General features: G+C 43.2%; 1 protein-coding gene across 2 annotated transcripts in view; it reads left to right on the top strand.

The window, feature by feature from the left end:
- caln1 (calneuron 1) overlaps positions 1-20,703 on the top strand; it is a 50,134-nt gene extending 29,431 nt beyond the window's left edge. For both annotated transcript variants that reach the window (XM_076735038.1, XM_076735037.1), the window contains exons 5-6: positions 12,014-12,170; positions 17,226-20,703. In XM_076735038.1, the coding sequence (XP_076591153.1) occupies positions 12,014-12,170; positions 17,226-17,353 (285 nt within the window). In that variant the 3' untranslated portion in view covers positions 17,354-20,703. The remainder of the gene's footprint in view (positions 1-12,013; positions 12,171-17,225) is intronic.
- Positions 20,704-20,754: the final 51 nt, after the last annotated feature.

The following is a 20,754-nucleotide window of genomic DNA, read 5'->3' as shown; positions in this document are numbered from 1 at the left end:
TCTCTACCAATTCATCATCGCACTCCTATAAAATTGTCAGACTGACGATGCAGCAGGAACAGAGATATTGTCTTTTTTATTTCATGCTTTCTTCTTCCTTGTCAAAACATAGCACTCACAATGTAACTTGGCTCTCGAGAGGTCGGAGAGGGTGTTTTATACGAGAAGCAGCTTTTGTATCAGCCGCATGGAGCCGCTAGCCTTTTGAGAGATGAGGAGCAGGCTACAGGAGCCTGATAAGCTCACTTCGTTCCAGCTCCACAAGTCTCACGCAAGGCAGCTCAAAAGGCTTTATGCAGCTTTTTTCACTGACGCATTAATACTCAGCAGGCTTCAATGTGCTTTTTAGAGAGTATACAGTACGATCTCCCTACATGCCTGCCTATCAGAAGGGATTTTCATTTTTGACGTGTGTGTTCGTTCCTTTGTTCATTGTACAGACCAGTGAGTTCGGTATCATGCAGCTTATACCTTCTGAAATAATTATGTTTGTTAAATACTCAAGATTTTGGAGGCCAGCTGGGCAGTTTTTACCAGGATGTGTCACAAAATCTGTGGTTGTGTTAAACAAGTGTAATCAGAATAATTCCTACTGCAAAAATGTCAGTAAATCTTCCTCTGGAAAAAAAAGGTTTTTATCAAGCTAATGAGGAAAAACGGGGCAGAGTTTGGTTTCTCAGAGGTGGAGTGTGTTTCGGAGAGCAGACGTCAGGAGGAGGAAGGATGTGAGGAACCCTGTCTAATGCTCACATTATTATTACCTTCAGCTCACAAAGACTCCTTTAATTAAAGGGTTTTCTTTGTTTTAGGCAGCATGTTTGACTGCTGAAATGCGTCCACTCGTGAACAGAAAGTCAGTGTCGATCCAGGTTCTGATTTCTGGATCCGATGAACTGAACAAACTGTTCCAGCAGCTTTTAGCAATCTAGCAGCATCAGTTTGCTGCTAGCAGCTAGCGTGTTACTGATCATTAGTTAGAGACAGTAAAGGATCTGGTTTTACTCTTTGAGGTCCTTTTGATCCCACCTCCTGACAGTATGAATTTAAGCCTCTGCCTCCTTCAGACTTTAGAAATGTAGACTTTCATCGTCGTCATCAGGTTCATTAATCTTCCTTTTTTCTGTCTTTTGTGCCAGGACACAATTTTTGGATATATAATGACTTTGAAACATCTCATGTATGATTAATAATACATAGGGCACAATGATTTTTGTGGAGAGAAGTGAGAGTAGGCTAATATTTGTGTTGGGCCGTCCAGAGTTAGCCTGATACTTAGTGGAAAATGAGGGTAAGTCTGTAATGGTTTCAGCTCTCTGTCGAGAATACAGATCAAATACACGCAATATCCTTTAAAGTCCTCCTTCCCAGAACATAATGTAATGTCCAGGAATGTCCATGTCAGACTCTTACTGTATACTCTGCATATACTTTTAATATGTTGGAAATGAAATTTAAGATGTGTTTCAGAGGGTCACTTTTTAAGATCAGACTGTTCTCCATTAAGATCTGCTTGCTGTTATTTATTCCCTGCCAAGGAAACCAGCAACAGTGTCACTCAGGAGACAATTAAGGTGCTGCTGTTCTCCAAATAATATAATAAATGTTGTATGTGTCTATTATTCTGTCGTTGTAATGCATAATAACGTCGATGAATGGCGTGATTTAGCTCCATTACTCCCTGCAGCCATTCAGATTCAGATCATTTCCATCTTCGCATCACAGCAAGGTTACACTAAACGTCTCTCTCTCCTTGGCCGAGTGAAAGAAATGACAGAAGTTTGGATACGCCTATTTGATACCCAATGATACTTTTAGATTAAATGTCTGCAATAATTATCTTTTTTCAACCCCAGTGGTCGCAGCGATGTAGGCGTGATTCAGGTTTCTCAAACCGAAACACTAAATTGTGAAGCTCAAATGAAACTGCAGACCTGCTGACTGTCAGCAGTCCTGCCCCAGGTGTGTGTGAGGGGAGCCAGGACTTCTCCGACAAGCGGTTGCTGGGTGTATGATGGATTCCAGGCCGCCATGCAGGATGTAAACACACTGTAAAGGCGTTCACATGTCTGCTGGGAAGGAACAGAGGGGAGAAAAATCATATTCCCCTTGTCAGGCATGGCCTTGAATAGCAATGAAGGTGGCAGAGAGACATGACGTTACAGTTAATCAACTCCCACACATGCACACATCCTCCCGTCCCCTGCATGTACCTAATCACCCTCCTTCAAGCAGTCAGCTCCACTTTGAGTATCATCCCTCTAATGTGGCCATCCTCAGATTCCAGCTCAGAGGTTGGGAGGTGAATTATGGAGGATTATCAAAGTGAAAATGACTCCATTTGTCTCAATCGTGCCAGGCGTTACGGCGCTATTATGCCAGAAAAGAGCATCATTTTGATCCCTGGCCAGAGTCTTCTCCTCGGAGGTCTTCACTCTCACCGTGAGACAGAACAGAGCTTTTATGATGACCTCCAGATGAGTTTTACAGCACTAACTTTGGTGTATATGCAGTGGTTTTGAATATCTTCATTGGCATTTTTAACTAGTTTAAGATCGAATATTTAACTTCCAGTTTAGGTTTTCTTAGCTTGTTTGTCCAGTTTTTTGTTTTCTTAAATACAACTAGTACTAGAAGCAGTACTAGAAGCAGTAATTTCTATCTTTATATTCATTGATAACACACCGCTGCAGCTCCTGTCACCATACGACAATGAGAGAGGGACGTTACTGTTTGTTAGCATAGTATGCTAATGTGTGCATTGTATTTTTATAGCTCCTAGACACCCCGATACTATTCCCAGGACATATCACTTCACGTTGATTGCAAACAATGCAAAGCAGACAGGTTATTGCAGGTAAATAAAGCAGATTATATTCTGTGCTCACTAAGAGGCTTATACAGATTAAAACCTCAAGCGTTTGCGAGCGGATGTAAATGCAGTGAGTCTGGAGCGACTGGAGTCAGGCTGCTAGCTCTCCTCCTCCCAGCGCTGAGAGGACATGAATGGTGCTGTTTGAAGCACACATCTCAGACCTCCTCAGAAGCAAAAGCACATCTGACTTTGCGTCTTCCTTTCTGCTGCTCTCTGCATCGTATGAAGCCTCTCTGCGTGATTTCGAAGAGCCTTTTCCCGCATATGGTTTGTGGCGTTTGCGTCCCGACCCCTCCTCCTTATGTCCCATGTAACTTTAATTACATGTGAGTCAGCTTGGCTACCTCAGTGATTCACTTCATTACAGCTCGTTCTCATGCAGACCGCAGCACCGAGAAGTGTCACCAACACATTACTGCATTTTCTGCATAGTCGCTTAGCTTAAAATCCACATACTTGCATGTTCATTTGTGCACCGGAGTGCCCAGAATTTTAATGATGCATCTGTCAATCAAAATAAATGTCTCTTTCCGAGCGGGGTGCTTCTTCATTTTTATCCGCTAACTAATCACAGTGTAGAATCCCATTTAGACGAATGGAGACAATCATTTGTCAGCTTAATGCAACTGAAAGGACAGGTCCGTTTCTCCGTGTTCATCATTTCACAGCGTAGTTTGGTGTGCTGAACCTTTTTTTTCTCTATGCTGTACCCGAAAGTCTCATCAGGGCTGCTGACAGGAAGGATACAGGGTGAATATGGATGTATGGCCTCAAAAGATTTTGGCCTTTTGCTCATGATTTTAAGTTTGTTTCCTGAGATGGTGGGAGTTCAGGTTTGTTTGTTTTTTTAACAAGCTGAGCTCTGGCTTTGAATCCTCAGTGATACAGTCCTCCACACACTAAAACAGAGCTGTGACGTTTCTGTGAAAATGATTTTAATTTCAGATACGTGAGTGAGCAGGTGAGCGTCTCGTGCTGGGTGCTGTTTTTCAGGCCTTTGCTTGGTCTCATCTCTCCGGTGATGTGTAAGAGGACACAGGGATAAATGAGGGTGAATAAGCTTACTTTTCGAGCCTGGTGTTGAACGCCTCGATCCTGCTCTGCGAGCCCACTGGTGCTCTTTCGACCGCTTTAAGATAAGAAATATGCTACATAATCAGTTCCAGGCTTGAGTGTGGGTCCTGTTGTCAAGTGCTGCTGCTACCCTTTGGGCTTAATTAAACCGTGTGCTGAATATTTTCAGGTTTGGATCAGGCTGCAATCGAATGTTAAACCCCTAAGAAAAATTGTACTTGGAATTAAATTGGTCTCCCATGTTTTTCCCTCCACCTCTTGAACCCACTGTGTTTGTTCTGTCTTCGGCTCATTCTTCTATTCGTTATCTTTCTTTCCTTCTGCCTCTTCTGTTCCTCCTTCTTCTTCAGCAGAGGCAGTGAATTACATGAAGCAGGGCATATAGATATACTGGATCCCACTAATGAGGGCCGTGACCCTCAGGCAGCTCCTCCAGCCTGCTCTTCTCCAGAGGTTAATGGGAGTAATTTCTCCTTGATTAATCATATCAGCAGTAATTGGCTATTGATAGCTTGCTCACTGGTCTTAGGCAGTTCCCCTTCTTTGTTTAAAGTCTGCTGTTGTTTTCATTTGCTGCCAGCGCTGACATTGTGTCATTGTGCTTGCAGCAAATGAAAAGTGAATGCTAAGTGAGTGAACATCTTCAAGAGAGACTAATACCCTCTGTGCTGAGATTCAAATAGATTTCCATGAGGGATTCACAGACTGTTAAATACCTGATGTGAGCATTCATCTGAGCCTCTTTGATCAGAGTGTTCTGTTGTCTGCTGAAGCTATAAAAGTGCTTCAGATGAAGTTGTGTGTGACTGCATGATAAGTTGTTTGCGTCTGGCATTTGTTGATCACAGGGCTTCAGCTACGTTAAAGTGTTCACTGGGCCCGACCCCAACACAGGTCTGGCTAATGTCCTCAGGGCCCGAATGTGTAAACGTGTCGTCCATAAGAATCAAAGTGCAAGTCCATTTTCATCAGTGCTCCATGAGGCCCATGTTTCTGTCACTTCCAACGCTGGTGACTGGTTTGACATATGAGCCCCATTTCATTTTTCCACCTGTTTTGACTCTCATGGCCCATATTATGTTTTCTTTTTCTCAATTAATCTTCTGCTCTTTGACGGCTGGGTACCGTAGTGCTAATGGAGACATACATTTCTCCTGAAGGCTCTGGGCCTTTCAGAGGGGTGGATAGGCAGAGATTAATAAAGATGCTGAGCATTCATTTTAACAAGGAAAGGACTGTGTGCGTGTTGGATTCAGGCATTAAGCAAGAATAGGGGAGGAGATAATGAATATACTAAGTCTGGCCTCATTACCTGTGGCATGTCCTGTGAAAAGCCTGTTTGAATGCATTACTCTGTACATTTACAGTGTGATCTGCACTCATATAATTGTCAGTTATGAAATAATTAATCCTTTAAAAAGAACAATAAATGCGCTGGAATTTGTTGACATTGATGCAGATTAATATTAACAACCTAATGACGTTCACTGTGAAATCCTGTTGCTGATACACTGTCATCACAGACGAGGAGGAACAAATCTTTACACTGTGTCGACAAAAGTCTCTGCTTTCAGCTGCGTGGAATACATTAAGGCTGCAAAAAGAAGGCGCTCAGGAAGCCATTATGTGAAAATAAGATTTAAGTGTGAGAAGTGTTGACCAGGCAAAAAGCTGAGCTGCGAATGTAAGAGTTGGAGAACACGTATATTCTTCAGCCTGAGAAGTGTTGTCATGGGAAAACTCTGGAGCACATTCAGACACTGTGTTGTGAATAATGCAGGAGCGTGTATAAACTGCTTTGTAAATAATAAATGTCCCAGCAATAAATATCACCAGCCGTGTGCAATAGAAAGGTTAGCGAGTCCTGAGAAGTGATGGCTCAGAGCTTGTTAGTGGTCTGACATACAGCAGGCGATGGGGTCAGCGCTTAAAGGCTCATCGCTGTCAAAACCTCCACTTGTTAACTTTCATTGTCCCCGTCAGTGAAGATGAGTAGGACGTCCCATCTGAGTTCATGTACAAACATTCAGTAGGTGGATTGAACTCCCCCCCCCCCCCCCACTTCTGACTGCGTGGTGATGCAAGCAAGCTCTGCACAAAAAAGCAAATGTTGAAATCATTAAATTGACAGCTGCAACTTCTGGAAGTGCAAGAGGATGCAATTTTGTTTGGCGGGAAGAAAACTGTCATCCTCTCCAGGGTGACAAATCAGCTTGCTTGTATTTTTTTGTTTTTTTTTTCAAACTTTTCTTCCTGTCATGCATTTTGTTGGCGGTCTGGCGATGTAATTGCATTCGTATGCATTGTAAAGGCATATCTGTGTATACAGGTGTATGGTTTACATCTAAATCTCATCTCTGTATTGTCAGGGTGATTTTTTTGTCAAAACACTGTGCAGCCTTGTGGACACTTAACAGGTTTTTATGGTAGAAAACCAACTTATCTCACAGAATTTGAGCAGCTTCAGAGGTCTTGCCGGGAGTCTTTGGTCATTGTAAGTTTGTGCTGTTAATTTGCAAACCTTTATTTACTTCTGAATGTCAGATTTCTGTCTGTGTCACACTTCTGCTTCAGGGCTGTGTTTTCTTACACAGCAACAATATCTACAGATTATATTATCAGTTTGAGTTGCTGTCAGGACGCCTCACAAAAAAATAAGAAAAGACAAACAGTGATAGAAAGTGAGGTGCAGTCAGATTCCTGCTAAACACCACTTCACACTTTTCCAGAAGTGACAGTGACAGTGGGAGAAGTGACAGATTTAAAGAGCAACATATTCAACAAAGATAGTATTAAGGGCTTGTTGAAAAGAGCAGAGGTCATGAAAATCTGCAGCTGTTTGTGCATTCAGATGAATTTGGGGGAGCAGCTGCAGCATGTTTCAAATGCATTAACATATCTGCCATTTAAAACCAAAACACTTGCCAGCTCATTGTGTTAAAATTTAGATTAGCAAACGCATGTAATTGGATTCTACAGTGTGTGCCGAGCGTTATCTGTGGCTGTATAATTTGGCCGTACTGCAGAGGGCTGAACTCAGCAGATGGATGGATGCTGGCTCTTGGCACCTTCTCACCGCCTGTGTGTGAGAGCAGCTGAACACACCTCATTTACGAGGGTAGAGAGGAACAGTTGTCTTTAGGGTGACTCCCCTTCCTCATCCCCAAATCCACTTTGCGGTGTGAAGAATAGGCGTGCAATCGATTGAGCAAAATCGCAGAGGTTCATGGTTTCATCCAAGGACAGTTTACCCGCCAGGGCGAGAAAATCATCCTCAGTGCACCTCCTTGGACTCAGGCTGATTATGCTTATGGTAATTAGGATTTTATTGAATTCTGCTGATACCCATATGAAGAGATTATTTTAGCTGATAACGTAAGATAATACTTCTATAATCTGGTCTCATGGAAATTTATCCTGTATCAAAGGCTCCCACAATCTGCAGACACAGAGCCCAACAAAGCACTGAATGCAGTATAACAACGCAGCAGTTACCACCCAGATCCGTTTGTAGAGATTTGTTTTCACAGGTATTTTTCCTGTTAATCAGAAGAAATACTTAACAGTCTAAAAAACGACCCACTTCTGTCCCACGCTGATGATGCCGACCACTCATATTAAGATAGATATGTACAGGATCCAGCCCATCGTGTTTGTTTACCGATTCACTGACTGCAAGAAACAAATGGCAGCTCTTTAGAATTCAGTCCCAGCATCCATTGAACAAGCAGACCAGTGGCGTCTCAGATATCACAGATTAGAGTTGGAGTCTTACGTGTCTTATTGATGTTGTGGAAACTTTATTAACACAGATTATTTTCAGTCACTTCAGAGAGGAGAGACTTCAGTAACTGCACAGATCTCCATCACTGAATCTGTCGTTTCACTGCAGGGCTGCTTATGAGCTTCAGCCACAGCAGGTCTGAACAGTGTGTGATATTTCCAACTATTTTCAGAGCCTCCATTAAAAGTCCTGTGCCCGAGGCATGTGATTACACTTCAGAATGAACTTCTGTGAAGATCGTGATGCGGAGAACTGAAGGTTTCCTCTCTGTGCATGGGATGCCACATAAAACTGTAGGTCACGAAGCACCGGGCGTCCCACTGAACATCTTTTTCTGTAGGAGTCACTTCAGGTCCACAGACCCCCTTTCTTCCCTCATACTCTCTGATAAAGGTCACTTCATGCTTGAATTTGAATGTCGTCTCAGCAAGTCATGGGATGTGGAAAGAGAAAATAAAATGGCTTTTTCTTATCTGCCGCTGGAGTGCAGAGTGAATGAATCTATCCTGCGGCTCGTCTCTCTTTTCCCTGGCAAATGAAGCGCCGCCACTCTCTTGATGTCCGCCAGCGATGGCGTCATTAGGATCAGCAAGGTTGCACGAAGGTCGAGTAAACACAATTAGGCCGCCGACCCGTCTCTCTCGGGGAGAAGTGACACAGGAATCGGGTGTAACTTCAGTGGCAGATGTTGCAGGAATGTTCCAGGTGGGTCTGTCTGTTCAGGACGAGGTAGCGTTTCATTCTGTCTCTGCTCCCCACAGAGAGACGGGAGGAAGAATGAACAGGCTCCTCGTCTGTGGGACGTCTCATCTGTTCGGGAAGCAAAAAAAAGAAAACATCTGTTTCATGTTTCTGCACGTGGTGGATGATATAAGATAGATATGGACAATTATACTCACACAGACGTTAGAGAGTATGATTGGAAGGAGTGTGCCACAGCTCGTTAGCATCAACTCATTCGCTTGAATACTGAGTCTGTGGCTATTAGACATCTTGTGATATAAACTTGCAGTGTTTTCAAAAAGGTTTGCATAAACTGATCTACAATGTTCAACCATCGATCAACATTCATCACAGTTGCTGAATTATTTAAGACTTGTGTGCATTAGTGGAGTCGGTCATGCACGACCAATGTTATGGCTGATTAATTTATATTACAGCTGTTTGAAACCTCGACCTTGATACAGCACTGCACATTTTTCCCTTACTGTAGTAATATTCTGAAAAAGCTACATATATTTGGTTGTTTTGTATCAGTTGGAGCATTTAGTTTCACATGTTTACCAAAGAAAGAAAATACATTTGTGTAATTTAATTCACTGTGAATAGATTAATGAGCAACAGTGGCGCTATTTGTAGGTTGAAGCGAAGCAGCAGTAGAAGTACTTCTTGCAGTGTTAGTATTTCAGAATTGAGTTATGATTCATATGTTATTTGACTTTTCCTTCCTCTAACCTACAGCAGAAGCATTTTTTCTAGCCAAAGCCAAACACTCAATCCAATCTGATGCACTTTGCGACTTCCCATTGAATGTTTCCATATACGCACATTCATGCAGCCAACATGATGAATGAAATAATCATTTCTTCGTCTCTTAATTTACATTTCGCTAAAGCATATGTGATTTATTACTCTATTAATATGTAGCTTTTATTATACTTTCGTCCTGCCAACATTTACATTTACTTTGTCCTGTGATTAATGAGCCAACACACACAGTTTGAAATGTTGACCCCCAACTTTTAATTAGCTTTGATAATGAATCTTTATGGAAGCTGATTAACATCTGAAGTCTGATTGGTGTGAGTGTTCGTTAGCTCACTCTGAGGTGTAGAGATAACAAATGGCACTGATGCTAAGTGTGATTTACTGTATGTCCAAGTGTGATTTATGCAGAGATTTATGTGATTATCTGCGCAGTAGGCTTGCCAGGAAGTCCAGAAAACGTTATCCCTCCCTCTCTTTTGATGAGCATCAATCATCAAAATATTGCTGACTGCTGCAAATATACTCTGGTATTTGCAAATCGAGATCAGAATGGATTGAAAGATGTGTTTTTCTGTAAGTTTTTCATAGGCAAAAATGATTTCCTTACATCCTTTAAACAATCGTGTTTTCACGAAGTCGCTCCATACATTAAATGTATTGTCTTTGTACTGTTTTTCAATTGATTATATGTCAAATTGTCACTGTTTTTATTACCTTTGTAATCGGGGTTGTAATCACCGGTTTAGTCTTGCATAGCACGAACTATCTCCACGCTGTTTTTGTGCTGTGCCACTGCTGGAGAAAGGTCTGGCTGAACCCATTAAAATTCAGGTTTTAGGGAAAAAATGCTCTGGCTTGTTCACAATCATCTTAGGCGGCACTAAGCCCAGGATGCAGCAATGGTGCCCTTGCATAATAGTAACACACAGAGAGGAGAAGGGGAGGAGAGCGCTGACTGAAATAGCCGGCCAGTTGCAGGCTTATTCCACCAGCCTGCTTCCTGTGAGTCAGACTATCAGCAACTTGTCTCTCAAATTCATTTCAGTCTGTGTAAATTCACTCTGGGGCTGCTTTATTGGATCTGAGCGGAAGTATTTCTGCTTTTAAACCCTGGAGAGAAAAAAAAAAACATATTTCAAAAGTTAGAGTTCTCTGAGTTTGGCCTGTCATTTTTTTCTAAAGCAGCATTGAACGATTGATTTGATCTCACAGATTAGATTGACTAACATTACTGCAAAATGTGGAAGAGACTTTATCCTGCGGTTCAGTCCAGGCTGGAAAACACAAGGTCGAGGAAGGAAGAAAAACCCCTTCCACTTTATTTGTAACAGGATTGCTTGTCTGTGACACCAGGCTGCAGTCCTTAAATTGGTATCAGGCCATTAGAGTGATTGAAATTTGAGATTTAGGGTCAGCATGCTCCCATTTTCATATAGCTGTATTTGTACATTTCACGAGGGCTGTGAGACGTCAACGTGCACATCCATCCTCTGCACACTATACCCTGTTCAGGCTTGCGGGGGGTAGTGTCCATCCCAGCATGCACTGAGTGGAAGGCGAGGACTGAAACAGGTACTTAAGACTGTGGGAGCACAGGAGAGTGCAGCCACTCTGCTGCTTTAATGAGGGTAGTTCAGGGATAGATTGGAACACCTCAAATTACCTGTTCATGTGTCTCCAAAGCATATCAAGCCAATCAGGAGGCAGACACCTGAGACGATGCCCTGTTGGTCCACATTTCCCTCACACTCAGTCTGCCAAAAATAAATAAATAAATAAAAGGCTTCTGTCATGCCAGCAGCTTTAAAAAAAGGGAGAGAGGAACATTTCCCCATTTGCCAATTCTTTTTTTTTATCACTATAAAACATTATGGAAGGAAAATAATAAGCTAATCATCAGGTGTGCACAGCAAACAGTGTTTTGCCAATAGCCTGATGAGATGAGTTGTTCATTGAGTCAGTAAATATGACGGGGCATGTTGATGCCAACATTCGGAGTGATTCAGAGGAGCTCAGTCCTTTTAACTGCTTCTGGACTTTGTGATGGTATTTAATACATTTTCAGTCGGCGACGTTCACTCATTTCCTGCCACTGACACCTTTTTTTCCTGTTTGACTAAGTGTGTTGCTGCTTTTAAGCAGGCTAATACAGAGAAAATGAAATCACTGTTTTCATTACGGCTCTCAAGCGTTAGGTGAGGCGGTGTTTTCAGACAGGGGGTATAAGTGGCCTGCGGGGTCCTCATCTTCTCTGAACATCTGAAACAAAAGCAGTTTGTGTGTCTGTGTGCATGTGTGTGTGTGTGTGTGCATGTGAGAGAGACGTGAATTGTGTAAATGCTCATACTGAACATGAAATCAATCACTTTCATGTTATGACTTCAGTGCATTCAATTTAATCAAGGCATCAATGCCACTCTGATTAAAGTGAATGCTTGAGAGCGACATGTGTAAGAGCTGCTGGGATGTGTGTGGAGATGAAGACTTACCAGAACATGCATGATGATTTATGCAGTTGAGCCTTTGTCTGTGTTTACAATGTAAATTATTTATTATGGGTTGTTGGCAGTGAAAACTCAGAGATTGTTGTGCTGCATAGCTTAGTGTGACTGTGCGATGGAGTTTTTATATATGTTTTATTGAAGCTTGTAGAGGAGTTGTGTCCCGAGTGCACATGAGTTAGTACCTGTTCAGTTGATACGGTGTCCTGCCAGGAATACCGCACAATAGTTTATTCATGTGAAAGGAAAACGGTGTGTTTTTGAAAATATCTTCTCATCTCTCTCCTCCTGCAGTTCGACATGCAGAGGATCACCCTGGAGGAGCTGAAACACATCCTGTTCTACGCCTTCCGCGACCACCTGACCATGAAGGACATCGAGAACATCATCACCAACGAAGAGGAGAGCCTGAAGGAAAACTCTGGGAACTGCCAGACAGAGTTTGAGGGAGGTGAGCAAAAGTCCTTGAGCTAACTTCATGCACAGGCGTGTGTCTGTGTGTTAGACATGCAGTCTGTGTTGGGTGTGTAGTGAGAGAGAAAGTGATCCATGCTGTCAGGAAGAGTTTGAGATGTACAGCCAGCAGAGTCACAGCACACCTGCTGATTTATTGATTTGGGACTGGTGGTGAGGACCAGCGTCAGCTGGTCACCAGTTCAGAAGTGGCGAGGATAAAATATGCATGACCTCGCTCTGCAAAACTAGCCATCCAAGATTTATGGAGAGCAGCAGAGGCTATTCTAGGACTTTGTCACTGTCTTGCTATAAAAATGGAAATGTAATCGTTTCTTTCAAACAAACTCTATTTCATCCTTTTTAAAGCATGTTTATTTTCATACACCTGCTTTGGATTCAGACTCAGTGAGTCAGCCTTTTTGGGGGCTTGATAGCAAGAAGTTCTGATCAGAGAACAAGACTGAAAGCTGTTGGACTTAGATAAAACATTTACAGGAGAACAGAAAATGTAACGTATAGCGTGCCACAGTACTCAAAATGCAGTTCTGTGTACCAACATATGTGCAGGACACTGTGCTAACAGGCATCTGTTTGGCTGTTCAGCACCAAGAATCTGCATTCAAGTTAACATTATCACTTTAATGCATCTTCCTAACACATCCATGCTCATCCCACTGGTCAGTCTTAACCTTGGTAGGGTTCAAAGCCCTGAAGGGGCACAACCTTTCCTTCTGTGAGCTGGAAACACAGAACTTGGTCCAGTAACTGAAAATGATCTGCAAGTGCTTCCCAAGAAATTTGAGCCCAGTTGGCCAAACGGTGGCCCTGTTGGAAAGACTGTGACCCACAGTACAATTGACGACAGTCGACACACAAGTCCAGCTCAATGTGTCCTATGAAAAAAACCTCCAGGACCATAAAAGTGCACAATGATAGATTTTCCACTATTTTTCTTTTTTTGTTTTTATATGACTGGCCGCCATCGATCAGATCATTTCACAAGGGATGGGGCTTAGCAGGAAAATGACCACAGCTTGTTTGTCCAGCCATCATGAATCTGTAATTTTGACCCATTGAGCTCCTTCTGCTGCTTCCAGCTGTATTTTCCTGCCATGATTGGAAATCTTCAGTGTCTTTGCAATCCAAAGTCAAATCAGATCAGTATTGAGATTTACGTTTGAAGTTTTACCTTCTGGCCATTTTGTGACATTTTGAGAGCTGACTAATGCTAATGTGTCAGTAGAAATGTCAAACTGATGTTTTTTTATGTGCCGTTATTGATTTTATGGGCGTACCTCGACTGATGAAATGTGTTTTTTTGAAAGCACACATTATCATAAAAAATGCACTGATGTCTGTTTTGTCCCCGTGCCAATCACGTGAATCTGGGATGTGGGAGTCTGAAAGTTTCCAGTTCCCTCATATCCTGAAGGCAGCATGGTGGAGCAGCCTGCCTTGTCATGCAATGAGACTGTCCTCACCAGAAGTGCTTTCAACATTTACAACGCTGTATGAATGACTTTTTTCATTTTCGTGCTTTCTTCAGTCAAGGTTGTGTAAACTTCCTCAGTGGGCTACATTGATGGTCACAAGCCAAATATCCCTTCATGCGCCTCTTTACCAGACGCCACCTGTCTGTGAATCTGACCTGTCCTCGGCAGAATTTACTTGGCTGAGCCCGGTGTCAGTGAGGATGGACACACACTGCACCAGCTCTTTATCGGGGTCCTGAAACTGCTGTGGAGTAATGGCAACATGATGCGCCTTCTGGGTTTATGATGAAGACCGACCACCACTGGATCACACGGAGCAATCATACCTACGAGCCCCAAGGTCCATGAGCACCACCTGCCACACGGGGACACCAAAATGTGCTCTGTCATGGATAAATCAATACACTGTGCCACAGTGCGATTCGTGCTGAGTGCAATTCATCATGCTACCCCGGTACTTATTGCTTCAGCTTGCTGATATATGAGGTAGCATAAAAGGCTCTTGATTTCCCTCTGGCTTCACCTCACTCTGGAATCAATATGATGTGAAGCTGAAAAACAACAGAATAAAGAATGTAACCGCCGATCCACGGACGTTCACCAGGCGCTGATTCATTGCTGAACAAATGCACCGATGGCGTAAAGCGCAGAGAAACATGTTGGAGGAGCAGCTGTCGGGGGAGCGCCTGGCAGCCAGACGCAGGCGTGGAAATCAACTTTGATCCATGAATGTCACAGCTGCCGTACAGGTGTGAGGGCCCCCATCTTAGCAATGCCTTCATGTTGTGCATGTTTGAGATACCTAAATATAAAATAGAATATAGCCGTTGTTGTTCCTATCATAGCTAAATCATCTGGAGTGCTAGCACACATTTAGCATTTCCAGTTTCAACTGGAGAGCGCTGGATAATTTGAAACTCAAAATTCCCGATTTTGCAGGTGGAAAAAAATCAACAATCTTTTTGTATTTTGAGCAGCATGAAAAGGGACCGTGCCGTAGAATGATCAACAAATGAACCCTGCACCTTTACACCAGACATCCTACTTAGGGTTTTGGTATAATTTCGCAGAGTGAATGTGGACAGCCATAATTCAGCAGCCTGGAAACCAGCGTTCACTTCATTACCTTCATGACCACAGTGGTCCACTGAAGAAAACCCTTTGTGGATATTTGGCAGTGGTGTAGTTGCTTTGGGCGGCTGAGGAGGTGTTTTATGAGGCTGACAGCAAGATCAGGCAACTGAACTGAGAACTAATGTCTAGACCGCAGCTCGACTCCCATCGTCACAGTCTGCCAGCAGCTGAACACATGGTCTTTCCATCGACACCCTCGACTCACCCTGACTTATTCAACTATAGATAGATGCTTGAAAAAAAAAAAAAAAAAGTTTAGCGGCTCAGTCCTCACATTCAGCCTTCAAGGCCTGTTTTTTCTTCATTCAAGACACTTGAAAGATATTTTCTAACAGTTTGTCTCATAGGATTTCGACAGATGATTGTTGGTGTCTGTGAAGAGAGTAAGACACTTTGCAGCAGTTTGAATTACAGTTCGGGGAGATTTCTGTGGCCTGAAAGTGAAACCTTTTTACCTGCGTCTTCATCTCCTTTGCTGTTTCAGCAGGTGAGACTGTGGACTGCAACTGTGAGTGTGAGCGTTTCTGAAAAACAGATTTTTGCTGCTTAAATTTCCTGTTAAATTCAGGTTTTTAAAAAAATCTTTGTCGGCTGTGGCTTGTGTCCAAAGCTCAACGTTCATTCAGTATTGAGTTATGTAACATTGGGTAATTGGCTGAAATGTCATTCTTAGATAATCTGTTTGGTTAACAATCACTTCACGTCATGTTTTATATGATGTGAGAGTGTGGGATAGTACTTTTCACGTGGAGATCGCCGACTAATGACGCCTAAGCGGAGAAAGATGCAGCCATCTCTGTCCTACTTTCCACATTGCATTTTCTTTGGAACAGCAGTCGAGAAGCATTTTTGATGACTTCAGTCCTTCTTGAATTGAGAGTTAAAAATAGAGCCAGTGAGTGCGTGAGCCATGTGGCTGTGGGTCATTGGCCCTGCTCCCCTAATTACCGTGGCTCGGTAAAATCATCTCAGCAACTCGCAGTCCGTCGAGCCGCTGCAGGGAGGAAGAGCTGCTGAGTTACCGGTTGGCGCCGGAGGTTGATTGAACCAGAAAATGATCTCACAGAGAGGCTAGACTGCTGTTGTGTGAATGTGTACGTCAGCTTGGATTTCTATATAAAGTCCTGGAGTTCTGCATGCTGTCGTTTGCTTGTGCTCTCATATCTGTTGTCTTTAAACGAGGTATAGTGAAGAATTGTGTCGTGCAGGAACCATTTTTATTCAGTGACACTTTTCTAACATGAAGTCTAACCTCATTGATAAACACAATGCAGTTCTACATCAGCACAAACTGAACATTAAAACTTACCTGTTTTTACAGGGAAGTTGTATTAGGCTGCAGTTTTAGTTTTAGCTACATGCTACTCTTTATCTACGCTAATATCATTCAAGCTTCAAACAGGTTCAAGCCTATATTTCCTGTAATGGAGCTAATTGGTGTCTTTAATTAGATCCATTTCCTTTAAAGCTCCCGCCTCCAGACGACAGACATACAGCTGTTTTCACAGGTTGAGAGTAAAACTCCTCACGTTAGCATTCGAGTAGATTCAAAAATCTAAATCTGTGCTGATGTGTGATTTATTTCATAGTTAAAACATGCCCGTACTCCAGCTGGGCCTTTCATTCTGAGGTTGGGCTGTTGCTGTAAAGTCGGGCGCTCACCTCAGTGTCCCTCTCTGCTGCGTTCAGCTGGGATCCAGGACAGAGCTGTTAATTCTGCCTGGAAACACCAACGTGAGATCACACCTCAAGTTTATTTCCTTTAGTCCCGACCACGGTGGAAAATTTCACTTTTCAGTGCGTTTGTGCAGTTCATGGCCCAGTCAGGCCTGGACGGACAATTGTGAACTTGTTTACTGTGCGATGGTTTGGCAGCTTTTCGTCTTGTCGGGTTTAAAGATTTGGATTCCAGACTGTGTAACTTTAGCTGTATGTGATGAGCACTGCTGAATTTTCCTTTCTCTGCTTTTAATATGTCTGAAGACTAGATGAGAATGAGCTTCGGTCCAGACGAAGGACCAGATCTAGGTCCTCAGTTTATTTTGCTATCTTCTAATGACTCAAACTGCTTTTCTGCTCTTGGTTTAAGTTAAATTCATTCTCCAAACAAACACAAAGCAGATCTTGTGACAGAAGAGCAAGACTTGCATTTTAGGCATCTCACTGCAGTTATTTTGTGCAATTTAAGCTTGAAAGGCATTATTCTCCCCTGGGGAGAGCAGTTGACTGTGACCTACAGGAGTAAACGGTGTAAAAAACACTCCAGATGTGTTTGTGTTGAGTGCGCTCTCTGTTTGTCTTCGATATATTCCTCCTCTGGGTGCGGAAAGTGATAAATTCAAAGACACGTCAGGCACAGGAGTGTTATCGTCTTTAAAACTGGCCCTTGAAGAAGTTTTTCTTCTTTATGTTTGTCTCCTCAGTTCACCCTTCAAAGAAGAACCGCCAGACGTGCGTGAGGAAGAGCCTCATCTGCGCCTTCGCTATGGCATTCATCATCAGCGTCATGCTCATCGCGGCCAATCAGATGTTGAGGAATGGCATGGAGTAGCGGCGCCCACTGTGAGCGGGGAACAAGCCAGCCTGCATGTGCATGCCAGTGGGTGAGGTCATATCATACTGACAGGAAGAGAACACTGAAAACAAACATCAACGAGATCCATTTTTGAAATTAATCTTAATCGAAGGAGTGGCGCCTCTCCGCCCGACGTCCAACGAAACCGTGAAGCCAGCATGAGGAGTCATGCAGGACTCCTCCCCCTTTACTCTGACAGGGACACTCAAGGGCTGACATTACACATAAAACTCTGCTGTGTCTGTTTCCCTGATGCAATAAAAAAAAAAAAAATGTGAAAAAAAACCACATCGAGTGCACGAGTTCAGAGCTGCTCGCTTCTCCAGCAGGCGAGATGTGACGTGCGTGTCTGCAGATCTGTCACCAACCAGGAGTCTGATGAGCTACCAGGGCTGCAGTCTGGGCCCGAGAGGGAAGGAGAGGAAGGGGAACAGTTGCCCTCTTATATATAGTTCCTGGTAGGATGGTGGCAGAACTCGTCACCACTCAAGCAGAAGGATCTGTACGTGTCAGGCCTCAGCTCCTGGAGCTCTCATGGTGCTACGATACTTCAGCTCTCCAACTCTCTATTTTTAACTGCTGCATCTGTAGGCTGGTATGAGGTGCTGGCATCAGTTCATCAGCCCTACAACACCGAGCAGTCAAGTGAGTCAGATGTTCAATGGTAACTCCAGGCTTGTGTTCTGGCCTTGTCGTATTAATGGGTGAATGCAGAAGCTCTGAACGTTTGCTTTTGGACGCTGCTGGTTGAGCAGTGTTCAGAGTGCAAACAGGAGGTTTCTGTGTCCTGTTAAAGGGAAACAATCCACCCTTTCAACGACTATCATCTGTTCCAGGAGTGATTCTGTGAGGTGATTTAATCCCACCGCCCGCTTTCCTCTCAGTCTGACTCGTCTACTTCTGCTTCAGTTGGTACGTTTTCGTACATTTCCCAAAAGAGTTTGAACAATCGCGTCACATCCAGCCGTGCGTTAATGTGGAGGAGGAGAGCGCCAAATGGAGGTTTTCCAGCTGACAAAGCTCGAGTTCGTCCTGGCTGATTTCTACCTGCGTGTCTGTCGGTGCCGCTGCTAAACGAAGCTTTTGCTCTTTAAACCTGAGGGACTGACTCTGACATCTTACAGTGATGTTTTAAATACTTGAACATTTTTGCTCTCAAACTCAGCGCTAGTTGGAAATACGCATGACAGCACGTCATCTGGTTTTGGCCACTCCCTCATGAAGAGACTCGGCCTGTGAGCAGAGGGTATGTAACCTCTGCTCCGCCTAGTTTAGGTCCTTTAAGTCACCACGAATTAAGTTAACAAATAAATTAGTGCTGTGAAAATTTGAATCCCTTTAAGTTTTTAAGCTGTTGCGCTCAAAAAGTTCTAAAATTCAAGTTTTTGTTTGTGATCTCTGTCTCGGATTTGCTTCCTTTTACATGACGTTAATATATGAGTTTTGATTAGTTCTGAATTTGTTTAATGTTTAATTGTGAAAGTGGATTTTCATCCTTCCATGTTTGACTCTCACAGTTTTAAGATGGCGCCAAAATCTTTTATTAGGTTTTCTGTTTTTTGGTTGTCGAGCTTAAATTATTAAGTGACTTTATTCCTGAAGTCGCTTTTGCAAAAATGTCAAGAAGCCAGTGGGTGCGTGACTGACATGCTTATTATTTTAATTTTGAAACGCATCCTTTCGTGTGGTAGACGAACAAACCACAGACAGAGAAATCAAATCATTTTAGGTCATTTTGAACAATGCTGTGAAAACCTGGGGATGTAGGCCTTCTCTCAGCTCTGACTCATCTAAAAACATGTCCTGACAGCTCTGAACTCCTGCACCGACTCTCATCTCCACACGCGGACCCAGCGGGGGGGTCAGAAACACCCATATTATCAAGTGCATGCGATCAAATCAGTGTCTTCTGTAAATACTGTATCCCACGTCTGGTGTCTCACGCGTCTGTCGAAGGTGTGCAGTGTCTCTGTGTGCGCATGGCTGTCGGTGCACTCTGCTCTCTCGGGCACGGAGGCGCAGGGATCAGCGGATCACGAACTGGTCAGACGCAGGCGGTGAAGGCCTTTTCTGCTTCCTCTCGACCTTCCTGCCAAAGCCATAGAACTCTGCAGAAGTCAACCAGACCACACGGTGTAGAAGCTTGCTTTCCCCTCCTCCCTCGTGGAAACAGATCAAACTGGCCGTGTTTGGCAGAAATGTGTCGATCGTGTAGGGTTTGTTTTGTTCCTGTTCTTGTTTTTGCTCCGTACCTGTCATCCATTCCACTACAAGGACGAGATGGGCTGTAGTTATGTACAAGAACACCATCTAGAGGTGAAGCGAGATCACGTCGTCCACGCTGTTCCCCCATCGCGGTGTGTTCGTGTCTTTTTCACCGCGGGAACGTGATGCCAGGCGGGACTCTCAGAGCATCATGTTCACCATGTCTGCCAACTGTTGATCTCACACGTTAAAAAATGAGGATTTTTGTGTACAATGTATAGGTTGACTTTGGTCTACCGACACTGCAGGTAGAGCAGCACTTGTATATGAACATATTTAAACGCAGTGTATTTTTAGGAATAGATTTCTCGCCTGTGGCAGAAAAAGTTTTGAACCAGTGAAAGGTTTCACTCACAGATGATTCACCAATGTTCATTTTGGAGGACTTTGTGTAAAAGCAGTCTACAAAACCTTGTAGGTCACTGGTGGAGTTTTTTTTTTTTAATCGGGAAAAAGTCACAGTGATTATTATTATTATTATTTTTTTTTTTCTTAATCTGTCCGTCTTGCAGTATTGGTGGAAACGTCCCACCAAACTGACAGCGAGTCACTGCTGCCATGTAGTGGTTAGCTGGAAAAGTGTTTTATCATTTATTCGTTCTTTGAGAAGAACTTTGTCTTTTAAATTTGATTTTTTTTTTTTTAATTCCTTTATTTTTGGGGGCGAGGGCGGGGATTGGATCTGAGCTACAGCTGCTGTCGGTGCCGTCTGGCTGTAATCAAACCGTCTCCGTCCCTGCCGAGAAGCTGCATGTCTCGGTTGCTGAAGTAGAGTCTTATTTTAGAGGGGACCCGCGTCGTGTCTCTCGGTAGCATGGTGGTCAGATCCCACGTGTTTCTGTTCTGTAACTTTGTACATGGCTAATCAGACAGCGTACCTATTAGACAAGCACACACTATACATACTTTGCATGTGCAATATTTAAACATGTAGACTAGAGAAAGACTTTCAGTTGTACTATTTATTAGAGGCATAATAATTATGGAATTGTAAATACGGAAATCTGTACAAAAGTTAAAGAATTAAGCATTGAGGCAATAAAACTGTGTTTTTTAAACGCTGCTCTATGTTTTATTGTACACTGCACTCATTATCAAGGCACGAACATAAA

The sequence above is a fragment of the Chaetodon auriga genome, chromosome 7 (genome assembly GCF_051107435.1).
Source record: "Chaetodon auriga isolate fChaAug3 chromosome 7, fChaAug3.hap1, whole genome shotgun sequence".
Taxonomy (NCBI): domain Eukaryota; kingdom Metazoa; phylum Chordata; class Actinopteri; order Chaetodontiformes; family Chaetodontidae; genus Chaetodon; species Chaetodon auriga.
Note: the sequence above shows the minus strand (reverse complement) of the source record. Positions and strands in the feature narration are given on the sequence as shown.